This window comes from Dendrobates tinctorius, unplaced genomic scaffold (assembly GCF_039654945.1).
Source record: "Dendrobates tinctorius isolate UK_male_01 unplaced genomic scaffold, ASM3965494v1 ptg000146l, whole genome shotgun sequence".
NCBI lineage: Eukaryota > Metazoa > Chordata > Amphibia > Anura > Dendrobatidae > Dendrobates > Dendrobates tinctorius.
In genome coordinates this window covers 1,670,158-1,683,692 of record NW_027361813.1, presented here as the reverse complement: position 1 = coordinate 1,683,692, position 13,535 = coordinate 1,670,158, and the positions used below count along the sequence as shown (strand labels likewise).

General features: G+C 52.7%; 1 protein-coding gene across 1 annotated transcript in view; it reads left to right on the top strand.

Annotated features, from left to right (window-relative positions):
- Nucleotides 1-13,535, top strand: part of SLC5A2 (solute carrier family 5 member 2) — a 114,522-nt gene that overhangs the window by 31,225 nt on the left and 69,762 nt on the right. The window contains exons 4-6 of the mRNA XM_073546279.1: nt 12,209-12,313; nt 12,855-12,914; nt 13,193-13,297. Of these exons, the coding sequence (XP_073402380.1) occupies nt 12,209-12,313; nt 12,855-12,914; nt 13,193-13,297 (270 nt within the window). The remainder of the gene's footprint in view (nt 1-12,208; nt 12,314-12,854; nt 12,915-13,192; nt 13,298-13,535) is intronic.

The following is a 13,535-nucleotide window of genomic DNA, read 5'->3' as shown; positions in this document are numbered from 1 at the left end:
GATTACACTGATACCTGTCAGCAGGATTGTGCTCAATGACTACAGACAGTGTCAGGTCAGCGCCGTTATACTGATTACAGTGATACCTGTCAGCAGGATTGTGCTCGGTGACTACAGACAGTTTCAGGTCGGCGCCGTTATACTGATACCTGTCAGAAGGATTGTGCTCAGTGACTACAGACAGTGTCAGGTCGGCGCCGTTATACTGATTACACTGATACCTGTCAGCAGGATTGTGTTCAGTGACTACAGACAGTGTCAGGTCAGCGCTGTTATGCTGATTACACTGATACCTGTGATCAGGATTGTGCTCAGTTACTACAGACAGTGTCAGGTCAGCGCTGTTATACTGATTACACTGATACCTGTGATCAGGATTGTGCTCAGTGACTACAGACAGTGTCAGGTCGGCGCCGTTATACTGATTACACTGATACCTGTCAGCAGGATTGTGTTCAGTGACTACAGACAGTGTCAGGTCAGCGCTGTTATGCTGATTACACTGATACCTGTGATCAGGATTGTGCTCAGTTACTACAGACAGTGTCAGGTCAGCGCTGTTATACTGATTACACTGATACCTGTGATCAGGATTGTGCTCAGTGACTACAGACAGTGTCAGGTCGGCGCCGTTATACTGATTACACTGATACCTGTCAGCAGGATTGTGCTCAGTGACTACAGACAGTGTCAGGTCGGTGCCGTTATACTGATTACACTGATACCTGTGATCAGGATTGTGCTCAGTGACTACAGAAAGTGTCAGGTCGGTGCTGTTATACTGATTACACTGATACCTGTCAGCAGGATTGTGTTCAGTGACTACAGACAGTGTCAGGTCGGCGCCGTTATACTGATTATACTGATACCTGTCAGAAGGATTGTGCTCAGTGACTACAGACAGTGTCAGGTCGGCGCCGTTATACTGATTACACTGATACCTGTCAGCAGGATTGTGTTCAGTGACTACAGACATTGTCAGGTCGGTGCCGTTATACTGATTACACTGATACCTGTGATCAGGATTGTGCTCCGTGACTACAGACAGTGTCAGGTCAGCGCTGTTATACTGATTACACTGATACCTGTGATCAGGATTGTGCTCAGTGACTACAGACAGTGTCAGGTCAGCGCCGTTATACTGATTACACTGATACCTGTGATCAGGATTGTGCTCCGTGACTACAGACAGTGTCAGGTCAGCGTCGTTATTGTGACGACTCCTGCAGTGGACCCTCTGGGTCGTGGCACCAACCCTCCCAGGGCGAGCTGACCTAGTGAAGACCACCCCCTATACAGGGAGTGTCAGGGGCAAGCCCCAGGGGGTGAGGTACCACGACTGCTGGCACCAGGTGGCCGGCTCACAGGAGACACGAGTGGGTGAGTGTGTCTGCCGTAAAGTGTAAAGCGTGGACACGGGAACACGTGGTATACAGAGACTTCGTACGTCCGGGTGTGAGTGAAGCAGGATGCGTTCAAGGAGCACGTCAGAGCACTGTCAGGCAGCAGGTGTGTCAGGAGGTGTAACAGAGTACAGGAGCAGGGTGTGTGCCAGAGGGCACAACTGAGCATAAGACAGAATACAGGATTGGAACGTGTGCCAGGAGGCACAACTGAGTAAGAGACAGAGTACGGGATCAGAGCATGTGCCAGGAGGCACAACTGAGTATGAGACAAGGCACAGGGTCCGAGTATGTGCCAGGAGGCACAACTGAGTATAAGACAGAGCACAGGATCAGAGTGTGTGCCAGGAGGCACAGCTGAGTGTAAGACCGAGCACAGGATCAGAGTGTGTGCCAGGAGGCACAGCTGAGTGTAAGACCGAGCACAGGATCAGAGTGTGTGCCAGGAGGCACAACTGAGTACAAGGCAGAGCACAGGATCAGAGTGTGTGCCAGGAGGCACAACTGAGTACAAGACAGAGCACAGCATCAGAGTATGTGCCAGGAGGCACATCTGATTGTAAGATGGAGCACAGGATCAGAGTGTTTGCCAGGAGGGACACCTGAGTATGAGACAGAGTACAGGGTCAGAGCGTGTGCCAGGAGGCACAACCGAGTACAAGGCAGAGTGCAGGTTCAGAGCGTGTGCAAAGAGGCACAACAGAGTTCAAGGCAGAAGCCCCGAATACAGCGCACAGCCAGGCAGGGACACGGCAGACCAAGCCAGGAAGCACAGCAATAATCAGGCACCTCCCCTATAAAGAGGTAGCCTGATATTGCACATGATCACGAGAGCTTCCGGGTCAAGTCCTCCAGTACCATAGAAAGGACTGACCTGGAGACCGAACTGGGAAAAGCGCGCAAGCGCAGACATAACATGGAGGAGACAGGAACCTAGGTACGAGAGGTGCGTGTGCACACCCGGCGGGACCCCCGGAGTGACCGCGGCTCCGGAAGAGATGACGTCGGGACCGAGATCCCGCCCCCAGGTGAGCGCGGCGTGACAGTTATACTGATTACACTGATACCTGTCAGCAGGATTGTGGTACTAGCAGGTACGCAGGACGCAGTGACGAGTTGCGAGACGGTTTGGTGCTTTCTGTAATAACGTTTATAGGCCTAGAGGTAACTGTCCTCAGGCTCGGCCTGACTGACCAAAAGGGGTAACAAGGGTTGCCCTTGCAGGGGCTCAATACAAGCAAACACAGAGTAGAACACGACTACGTCCGGTGAGAGCCGGTCACTATAGTGCCGCGGTATGACCGTCTAAGGGTCCTTAACTATATAGTCAACTTAGCCATCCTGACGTCCCTCGGCATTCTGGACGGTGGTCCTTCGGCGGAGCAGCCGCTGGGCCCAGCTGCTGAAGAGTTGGCATAGTCTTCGAGCGTTCCACCACTCCTGTGGCGCTGGGGTACCTCTGGCCCCGGAGAAGTCCTTTGATGAGTGGGCCGCGGCCCCGGACTGGGGTAAGCGGTAGCGGTGCGGGGTGGCGAGTGGCAGGCCACCTGAGCAGCTAGCAGCTGCGACAGGGAATCCGCAGCAAGCAGAGGCTCAGCCCCTGCCGCGTATTGGAGCGGGACAGTGGTGGCCACCGACGGCACTGGTCTTGCCGCGACCACGGGTGAGGGCAGAGCGGCTGCAGGCGGCGGGAGACAGGTCACAGCCGCGAGTTGGAGTGAGGCGGCAGCGGTCGCTGGCATCCGCGGGCAAGAGCGTGGTGGCAACGGCCGCTGGTGACCGCGGGCAGGCCGCAGCCGCGGGCTGGAAGAAGGCGGCTGCTGCCGCTGGTCGACGCGGGGCAGCGGTCCTCGGACGGTCGTCTCGGTGCCGTCCCACTGATGTCCAGGGGAAGTATCTCTCCTGTCTCTGGCCCCTTTCCTGGCTCTGGTGAGTCGCTCTGGCTCTCAGTCACTCCCACGATCTCCTGCTCCTTCTGTCTCGTTATGCTGACTCACTGTGACTGTAACTCGCGTTCCCCGCCCCTTTTATATTGGCTCCGACCCCAGTCCACCTGTCAGTCTCCACGGTCCGTCCCTGAACTCTGTCCCCCGGAAACAGCTTCCTCCGGAACCCAGGTGACGGTCCCCTTGGTTCCGACCCGGACACTCAACGGGGACAGAATAGCTGTCTACAAATATCTAAAGGGCTGTCACATTGTAGAAGGATCAACTTTATTCTCATTTGCACAAGGAAAGACTAGAAGCAATGGGATGAAGCTGAATGGGAGGAGACACAGATTAGATATTAGAAAAAACTTTTTGACAGTTAGAGTGATCAATGAGTGGAACAGGCTGCCACGAGAAGTGGTGAGTTCTCCTTCAATGGAAGTCTTCACACAGAGGCTGGACAGACATCTAACTGGGATGATTTAGCGAATCCTGCTTTGAGCAGGGGGTTGGACCAGATGGCCCAGGAGGTCCCTTCCAACTCTACGATTCTATGATTCCCACACTCCCCCACCCTGTATGCTCGCCAGTCCTTGGGCGAAGGCTTTAGAAGACTCGAGTTAGTCTTTTGGAGATGACAGTTCTTGTCACCATACGAACTGGTCCTGTTCGTAACGTTCCGGAGGTTTGCCAGCTGTTGACCACTTGGAGCGTCTAAGTTCGACCGGGGTGGAGCTTTCTGGATGGTGGTGGATTGGTCGATTCTGGCAGGCTGACTGGGTCTGCTGCAATGTCATTACTTGGAGGGCCCGTGGATGTGGCTGGGAAGTCCTCTTCGTCATCCAGGTCCCAGACTGTTGACGGGGGGTCAGGGACCTGAGTAATCGGCTCGGGTCGCATGGGATCAGTGGACGCACAGGGGCGCAACATCTTTCTGATTGTATTTCATACACAGGCCCGTTGGGGCTTATCCGGGGCAACACTCGGTACGGGTTCTCCCACCGTGGTTCTAACTTGTTTTGGGGTTGCTGATCTAGTACGAGTACCCGATCCCCAGCCTGGAAGTAAATTGGTGGTGGCAGCGCTCCCCCCGGGTGTTCTAGATCCTTGAGCTTTGTATGGATGATTCGGTGGAGGGTATGCAGTCGGTGCCGGTGGTTTCGGACCCACGAGGATACTCCGTTCCAGGGTAGAGGTTCCTCCGGGTTTAACTCCACTTCCGTGATTTCTTTGCCCTCCCGTCCAAACAGCAATGAGTAGGGGGTGTAACCAGTCACCCGGTGCACCCGGTTAATATATACCCACACCAGCTCGGGGACGTATTCAGGCCAGCGGGCCTTTCGGTCGCTCTCCAGGGTACGCAACATTTGGATTAGTGTCCGATTGAATCGTTCGCAGGCTCCGTTTCCCTGCGGGTGGTATGGTGTAGTCCGAGACTTATCGATACCGTAGAGATAATGTAGTTCTTCCATGACTCTTCCTAGGAAGCACGCTCCTTGGTCCGAATGTATTCGTTGCGGGCAGCCGTACACTTGGATAAAGTTTTTACAAATCGCATAGGCGGCCGACTCCGCTGTCTGGTCTCAGGTGGGGGTGACCACGGCGAACTTGGTGAAATGATCCACCATATCGAGACGGTGCTCATACCCCTTTTAGGCAGGACCTATGGTCAGCTAGTCCACCGTGAGGAGCTTGAGGGGAGCTGATGTTACAATTGTCTGCACCGGAGCTCGTTGCGCTGTAGGTTTAGCGAGCTCGCATGGGTGGCAGGTTCGACAAACTTGTTCCACGGCGGCGTGAAAGCGCGCGTGGTAGACTATATTCTGCAACCATTGCAAAGTCTTGTGAGCACCAAAGTGAGCCCCCTTTTCGTGGGCTTCCCGAGCCAGTTGGCTGAGATGGGTTACGGGCACTATCACCTGCCATGCTGTCACAGACGTTGTTCGTGACACGGCTCTCCGATATAAAAGTCCCGTTTTTATGACTAGTTTCTCCCACTGGTGCAACATATCCTGGGTCAAAGTCTGTCTCTGTGAGCCAGTGGGCAATTTGTCGGTGGCCACCCATCAGCGCAGGAGTCCAATTTCTCCATCTTCCTGCTGCTGCTGGATCCACTTCTCGCGCGCCTGTTTCAGCATTCCCCCTAAGGGTCCCGGCTGACGCGCTTCTTGCGCGGTGGCTGTAAGCGTGGTGGTGGTGAGGGCGAATGGCGTCTCTTCTTCTAATTCGTCGTCTCGATTCCTCCCTGGGGTGGTGTGTCGGATTCTGTAGAGTGCATCGGCGTGCACGTTTTCAGCTCCCCGTTTGTAGACGATCTTGTAGTTAAACTTGGCCATCCGATCCACCCACCGTTGCTCTAGGGCCCCTAGTTTGGCATTCTCCAAATTGGCCAATGGGTTGTTATCAGTCCGCACTACTACCTCGGAGCCCGCCAGGTATTCTGCGAACCGCTCCGTCATTGCCCACACCACCGCGAGGAGCTCGAGCTTAAAGGAGCTGTAATTGTCCGGGTTGCGTTCGGAGTCGTGCAGCGACCGGCTCCCATAGGCGATCACTTTCTCTCGGCTGTCCTGCACCTGTGACAATACAGCTCCTAGTCCCTGGAGACTCCCGTCGGTATGCAGGATGAACGGTTGCGAGAAATCCACATATGCCAATACCGGGGTGTCTGAGAGTGCAGCTTTGAGATCTTGAAACGCATCCTCTTGCGGTTGCTGTCACTGGATCTTTCGTCCATTCGCCCCGGCTGGAGTCCCCTTCAGCAGGTCTTGCAGGGCTCGGGCTCGGCATGCAAAATTCTTCACGAACCGACGGTAGTAGCCGGCCAACCCCAGGAAGGCCCGTACGTCTTTCACCGTCTCGGGGGGTAGGCCACTCCTAAATGGCAGCAACCTTTTCCAGGGATGGTCTGACACCCTCCGCCGAGACGGTATGCCCCAGATATTCGATCTGGGTGCGGAACAGGTAGCATTTCTGGGGCTTCACCTTCAACCCGTACTTCTGCAGCTGGCCGAGCACCTGTCCCAACCACCGCAGGTGGTCCTCGAACGTGGCGGAATAGATGATATCGTCCAGGTATATCAACGTGGCTTCGAAGTTGAGGTCTCCCAGACACCGCTCCATCAACCGCTGCAAGGTTCCTGGGGCATTGGCCAGCCCGTACGGCATTCGATTAAACTCGAACAGTCCCATGGGGAGGATAAATGCCGTCTTGGCTCTGTCTTCTGACATCGGCACCTGCCAATACCCACTGGCCAGGTCTAAAGTTGAAAAGTACGTCGCGTTCCCCAAGGTGGACAGAGATTCTTCTATGCGGGGCAGTGGAGACGAATCCTTGATGGTGCAGGCGTTCAACTTTCGATAATCCACACAAAACCGCAGAGTGCCATCTTTTTTATGAACCAGGACAATGGGGGCCGCCCAAGGGCTCTGGCTTTCTCGTATGACCCCCTTCTGAAGCATTTGGGCTAATAGGGTTTTCACTTCCTGGTATAGCTGCGGTGGTATTTGCCGATTTCGCTCCCGGATGGGGGCCGCTCCTGCCATGGGGATTCCATGTGTGATGGCCGTGGTGCATCCAAAGTCATCCTCATGACTAGCGAAGACACTGTAATATTGTCCAAGAAGCGTCTCTACCTGGAGAAGTTGGGCTGGCACTAGGCTGGAAAGTGCGGCCCGCATTCTCTCCAGGATGGCTCGACCTTTCTCCTGGGTCGAGGATACGGCAGCCTGTTGGGTTCGTACCGTTACTGCCCAAGGATCTTCGGGCTGCACCTTCAACTGAACTGCGGTGTCCGGCAGCATCTCCTCCAAAGGCCTCACTAGTTTGGCCATTTCGGCGCAGGGCTTCAGGGCGATATCTTGGTCTTCCAGGTTGACACAACGGCCCAAGACGGTCCCATCCCGCATCGTGGCCAGGGAGCGGGCTACCAGTATGCCAGGATGAAGGCGCTCCGAGTAACATGGTTCCACCTGCACCTCCACGCCCTCCAGTGGCATCGGGGCACGGATCAGCAGAGCTACCACTGTCTGCCCTGGAGGAAGCACGAGCGGGGGGGCCGCCGGCGTGATGACCTTGCCGAGCGCCTCACCCTCCTGGCAGTCCTGCAGCACTCGCGCCTCCCACAACAACCGCTGGAAGACGTGCCCTTGGGCCGTACGAGAACCCCAGTGGCTCAGAGTCTCTTGTGTGGGCTCATTAAGGAGGAGGTTGCCGAACTCTCGTAGTATGTTCATACCCAGAGTAACCGGATGTTTGCTGTTTGTGTCTGCCTGGGTCAGGACCACTCCCCGGCGGCCGAGTGATTTACCGCTTATCAAAATCTGCATCCAGGCTACTCCGACGACAGGAACTGGTAGCTGGTTGGTGGCTACCAACTTTATCACTGTCCCCCACTGAGGTCTCACTGCTTCGGGAAAATGCTGCTGAAAATAAGTCTCTGGCATGGTCGTAACTTGCGATCCCGTATCTACTAGGCATCGCAGGGCACGGCCTTCGATCTCTGCCCATTCCACTGGGCACCGCCTGACCAGGTCTTCGTGACTTCCTCCACCCCGTGTGATCCGGGTGGCGTCTCCACGACTCAGGGTCCTCTGCTCTTCTTGGCCAGCAGGGCGGGTTTCCCCTGGAACGTGGGCACTCTCGGGCGGAGTGTCCCAATTCTCCACAATCATAACAGGCGAATGGTAGTGGGGACTGACTTGGGTGAGGGCCACGATGGTTCATGCCTCCTTTACCCGGCCCTGGCCGACTCCTTGTGGCCGCTTTTTTGGCTTTGGCCAGTTCACCTTTAATACTCTGTATCTCTTGCTTCACCTCTTGTACCCAGTGGGGGTCGCTCAGGGCGCTTACGGATGCTTCGATACTCTGAGCCATCCCCACGTGGACCGTCACCTCTTGCTCCTGTTCCCGAACCCGTGCCTCCTTCCCTATTTCTGAAAAGGTCAGATGTCGGTCCACTTGCACCCGCTCTCGCAAAGCCTGTCTTGTCAGGGTGTCTCGTAACCTGGTTACTAACATGTCACGTAATGTTACGTCCACGGTCCCCACGCCGACTCCTTCCTTCCTTTCAATGGCTAAAAACAGTTCCTGTAAAACATTCATATACTGGGTCACTGTTTCCCCCTCTTTCTGCATGTGTCTAAACATCTGGGTTCTCAGTTCCCCCACATCGGTCAGGTCCCCATAGGCCTCTTCTAAGATCTGTAACACCCTGATGAAGGTGTTTCGCTGCCCCCGGGGCTTCAACATTATGGTATCCCGGGCTTCCCCGTCCAACGCCATCAGGGCCACTTCTGCCTCTAGGTCAGGGGTAAGCAGATGCATCCTGAATAACCCACACATTCGCTCCGTCCAATTCTACAGCATAGTATTGCTGCTGGAGAACCTGGGTAAATTGCTTAGCATAGCCCCCAAAGAAATCCTGGGCCAGGGGCCCTCGTTGTCCGTGCTCGGAGACTGCATCCTGCTGACTACTCCAAAGGTACGCAGGATGCAGTGACGAGTCGCAAGATGGTTTGGTGCTTTTTGTAATAACGTTAATAGGCCTAGAGGTGACTTTCCTCAAACTCGGCCTGACCGACCAAAAGGGGTAACAAGGGTTGCCCTCGCAGGGGCTCAATACAAGTAAACACAAACAGAGTAGAACACGACTACTTCCGGCGAGAGCCGGTCACTATAGGGCTGCGGTATGGTCGACTACGGGTCCTTAACTATATAGTCAACTTAGCCGTCCTGACGTCCCTCGGCGTTCTGGACGGTGGTCCTTCGGCAGAGCTGCTGAAGAGTTGGTGTAGTCTTCGAGCGTTCCACCGCTCCTGTGGCGCTGGGGTACCTCCGGCCCCGGAGGAGTCATTGGATGAGTGGGCCGCAATCCCCGGACTGGGGTAAGTGGTAGCGGTGCGGGGTGGCGAGTGGCAGGCCACCTGTGCAGCTAGCAGCTGCGACGGGGAATCCTCGGCAAGCAGAGGCTCGGCCCCTGCCATGGATCGGGCAGCGGGAGACAGGCCACATCCGCGAGTTGGAGTGAGGCAGCAGCGGCCGCTGGTGTCAGCAGGCAGGCTGCAGCCGCGGGCAGGGGCGAGGCAGCGGTCCTCCGACGGTCGTCTCGGTGCTGTCCCACTGATGTCTAGGGGAAGTATCTCTCCTGTCTCTGGCCCCCTTCCTGACTCTGGTGAGTCGCTCTGGCTCTCAGTCGCTCCCACGATCTCCTGCTCCTTCTGTCTCATTCTGCTGACTCGCTGTGACTCGCGTTCCCCGCCCCTTTTATATTGGCTCCTCCCCCAGTCCACCTGTCAGTCTCCACGGTCCGTCCCTGAACTCTGTCCCCCGGAAACAGCTTCCCCCGGAACCCAGGTGATGGTCCCCTTGGTTCCGACCCGGACACTTGACGGGGACCCTTTCTCCCACAGGATTGTGCTCAGTGACTACAGACAGTGTCAGGTCGGCGCCGTTATACTGATTACACTGTTACCTGTCAGCAGGATTGTGCTCAGTGACTACAGACAGTGTCAGGTCGGCGCCGTTATACTGATTACATGGTACCCGGTGATGAAATCTGTCTTGTGGTTGTTGTGGAATCTGGATTGTAGTTTACAGTTGATGATATTCTCGTGCTCCAGGGCGGCCTGTGAGTGGGCTGTGGGTAGAGATGTGGGTGGAGCTGTGGGAGGGGCTATGGGTGGAGTTGTGGCCAGGGCTGTGGGTGGGGCTGTGGATGGAGCTGTGGGAGGGGCTATGGGTGGAGTTGTGACCGGGGCTGTGGGTGGGGCTATGTGTGGAGCTGTGTGCTGGTTTTTATGTAGTGCTCTGTTCTCACATTCATCCTTTTGGGCTTATGACTGGTCACTGATCCTTTAGTCACCTGCCTCCTATTGTAAATACTGCACCTGAGCAGTTCATATTGTGGTCTTTGGAAAGATAAATTTAACTACAGCAATATGGTGCCAATCATGGTGCATGCACAGAAGCATCTATCGCTTTCCAATATATGCTACTGCGCAAGTGCAGCCGCCTCCATTTTGTTGGAGGGAAAAAAATAATTGGCTGCAGCCAAATGGTGGCGACGCATACGCAGTAACACCTATTGGCGCCATTCTGCTGCAGCCACACACTTAAAAAGTTACAAATAAAGAAGAGAGAAAGAAGTGTGTAAACAGGTAAGGATCAGCATTAATTCACAAAAAAATGAAATATTTTATTACAGTTCAATATGACAAACAAGACAAAAACATTTAAAAACAATTAAAAAGCAAAAAAAGGCTAAAAGAAGAATCCCAACTGGAGGGCCATGTAGGGACCCTCCAGACTCCTCCATTATATGCAGCGGGGTATACCAAGGCATTACTCACTAAGAAAAGTCCAGACAGTTAATCTAAAGATGGTCAGAATCTAAATAATGCAGAAAATATGCCAAGGACTAGACAATAAAAGAGCCCTTAACCCTAATCGCCCAAACAATAGGTTCCTAGAGAAAATAAAGAGATCCAGAGCAAATTGTAAGAGTAGCCCAAAGGTAAGGGACACAGAAACATCGAAGAAAGGGCTTAGAGGAAAAAATTAGTGAGGCTGTAAAAGCCCTGTTGGTAAGTATAAAAGGCTCACCCGGTCACGTCATGGTGTGTGGAGGCAATGGATCCCCACGCGTATAGCCACGCAGCGTGGCTTCCTCAGGGGAAGTGAAGGGAGCTTTTATAGTCAAAAAATCATATTGATTACCTGTGAGGCAGGTGTAGAGAGGGGAGATGGCGACCAGGAATTTGGACAGGTGGAGACAATTACTCCTTACTTTGCACTGTGCGTTTGAGTATGTAAAACGGCGCATAATCAGTAATGCGAGTGGCAGGACCTTTAGGACTCACCACAGAGCATGCGCTTTTAGACATAAACCATTAAAGAACAAACTGAGTGAAAAGGACCTTGCGGTCACGTGCTTTTACATGCGCATGCGCAATGGATATATACAAGTTAGCGCAATGGGACCTTAGAATAAGGATGAATAGGACCTTGTGGTCACATGTTACAAAGTGCGCATGTGCATTAGAGATACACACATTAGAGCTTGCACAGAAATCAGTCAACGAAAATGAGGTATAGTATAGGGAACATTTGTGCACAGATCATTGTAGCACATGCACAATGTACAAGTTAGCACATGCACAGTTAGAGATACACATATTAGCACTTGCTTGCTTTTTAAATGTTGTTAATTTATTTTGGCATAACAGGGGTTAAACGCCTTTTTGGGAGCTCTGAGAGTCTGAGCTCTCGGCTGAGCTCAGTTAGCCACTCCTATCCCCTATATAATATGGGTCCTGACTGAGACTCATTGTCAGAGCTAGGTTATGCTGCATGGCTTGCAGAAGAGAGGGGTTTATAAGAGAAGGAATTTGGAGAAGTTATCTTTGACTGTTGCGTGGGTTTGTAAGTGTGATAATTCCCTTCCCTCCTCTTTCTTTGGTTTTTCCCCATCCTCCACTCCCCTGTGAATTCCTCTGTTATATGTGAGTGAATATTTGTTTGCATGGTATTTCAGTTTACCTTTTTTTTTCTGTTGCCTTTTTCGTCTGGTTGGTGTACTACGGTACACAGTAGCACCCTTATTCCCTGGGTGTGGGAAGAGAACAGATGGAGGGTTGATTCAGCAGATAAGAGAAGGGCAGAGGCCACGGCATCTTCACCTTCAGAAGTATCCCAGGGAATCGGGCAAGCTAGGGCACCCCCTAGGGTTATGGACAGGGAAGGAGCCCTGGTCTCGGGTCACCCAACAGCTGAGTCATGACATTGGGGCTTATTTTGTAGATTGCCAGGCTTAATAATGGCATTATCATCCAGAAATAGTGGCAATCTGACTCTCATTCATATCTTGTCTTTTGCAGGTTGGAGCTTCCCTTTTTGCCAGTAACATTGGCAGTGGTCACTTTGTAGGACTGGCTGGCACTGGGGCAGCAAGTGGCATCGCTGTTGCTGGATTTGAATGGAATGTAAGCTTGTTCTTTTTGTATTAGAAGAAAGAGCCATGTGAGAAGATGGACAAATTGAAATCAGTGAGGAAGGAAGTCCCGCAGAACCCCAACCTCAGCCATAATCCCAGGACTAGAAAATGAGGACAGGATTTCAGCTCTCTTCACTGCGACTTTCTAAACTGAAAACCTTGAAAAAGAGTGATCCATATTGTGGGGCTTTTCTGTACATATCCAGGGTTGTGTATACGGGAGACGTCACAGCTGTAGATGTGGCCATTCTGTCCCCAGCGGAGACGTACACTGCACGCACTATGTGCTGATATAAATCTTATTCTGTAGGAGTGGATTATGGTTACGTTTGTCCTGAGTGTGATATCTCCTTGACGTGTGTCCAGTATTTCCTTGGTTCCTTTCTCCAGAGGAGACAACACCCAATTAAGAAGAGGCCAAAAATGAGTCCATGTATTTATAACCTGAAGCTGAGTTGCTTAGGGAGGACACATTCTCTATGTCCCGAGATGCCCACACAATAGCTCACCATTTATCTTCCTCTTTCTAGGCTCTTTTCGTGGTTTTGCTGATGGGATGGATTTTTGTTCCTGTTTACCTGACAGCTGAGGTGAGAAAAATGCAAGGTCCAAGTGGGGATCAACCATGGACCAGCTCAGAAACTTACCAGTGTGCTATCCTTAGTGAACAGTCAGACGAGTGGACAGGAAGCCCAAGAGCTCAATGTCTCCTGACGCCTCCTTGGTAATGTTCTGATGGAAACGAGGCCTCTGGGGCATGTTCCAGTTTATCTATTGAAGCCATAAGCTGGTGTAATAATGTAAGATGCTATCACAAGCTCTGAACGGGTCCCAGCTCTTCCTGCAGCATTTTTCTGTCTTTCTGCAGGTGGTGACCATGCCGGAGTATCTGAAGAAGCGTTTTGGAGGGGAAAGGGTACAGCTGTACCTGACTGTACTCTCTCTGGCCATGTATATTTTCACTAAAATCTCCGTGAGTGTTACATTAGTAGGACCTAACATGGACTTCTCTGCAGGGGTGGAAGAGACCTTGAATGTTTTTTGAGCAAAACAGGAAGCAAATTAGAGACTGACATGAATAATAATAATCTTTATTATGGGCAGCACGGTGGCTCAGTGGACATGAATGATTCATACCCAATTAATGAACAACCTGACAGTTCGGTAAATAAATTCTGTGTTTGTTGAAGGATTTGTTGCACATCTGGTCT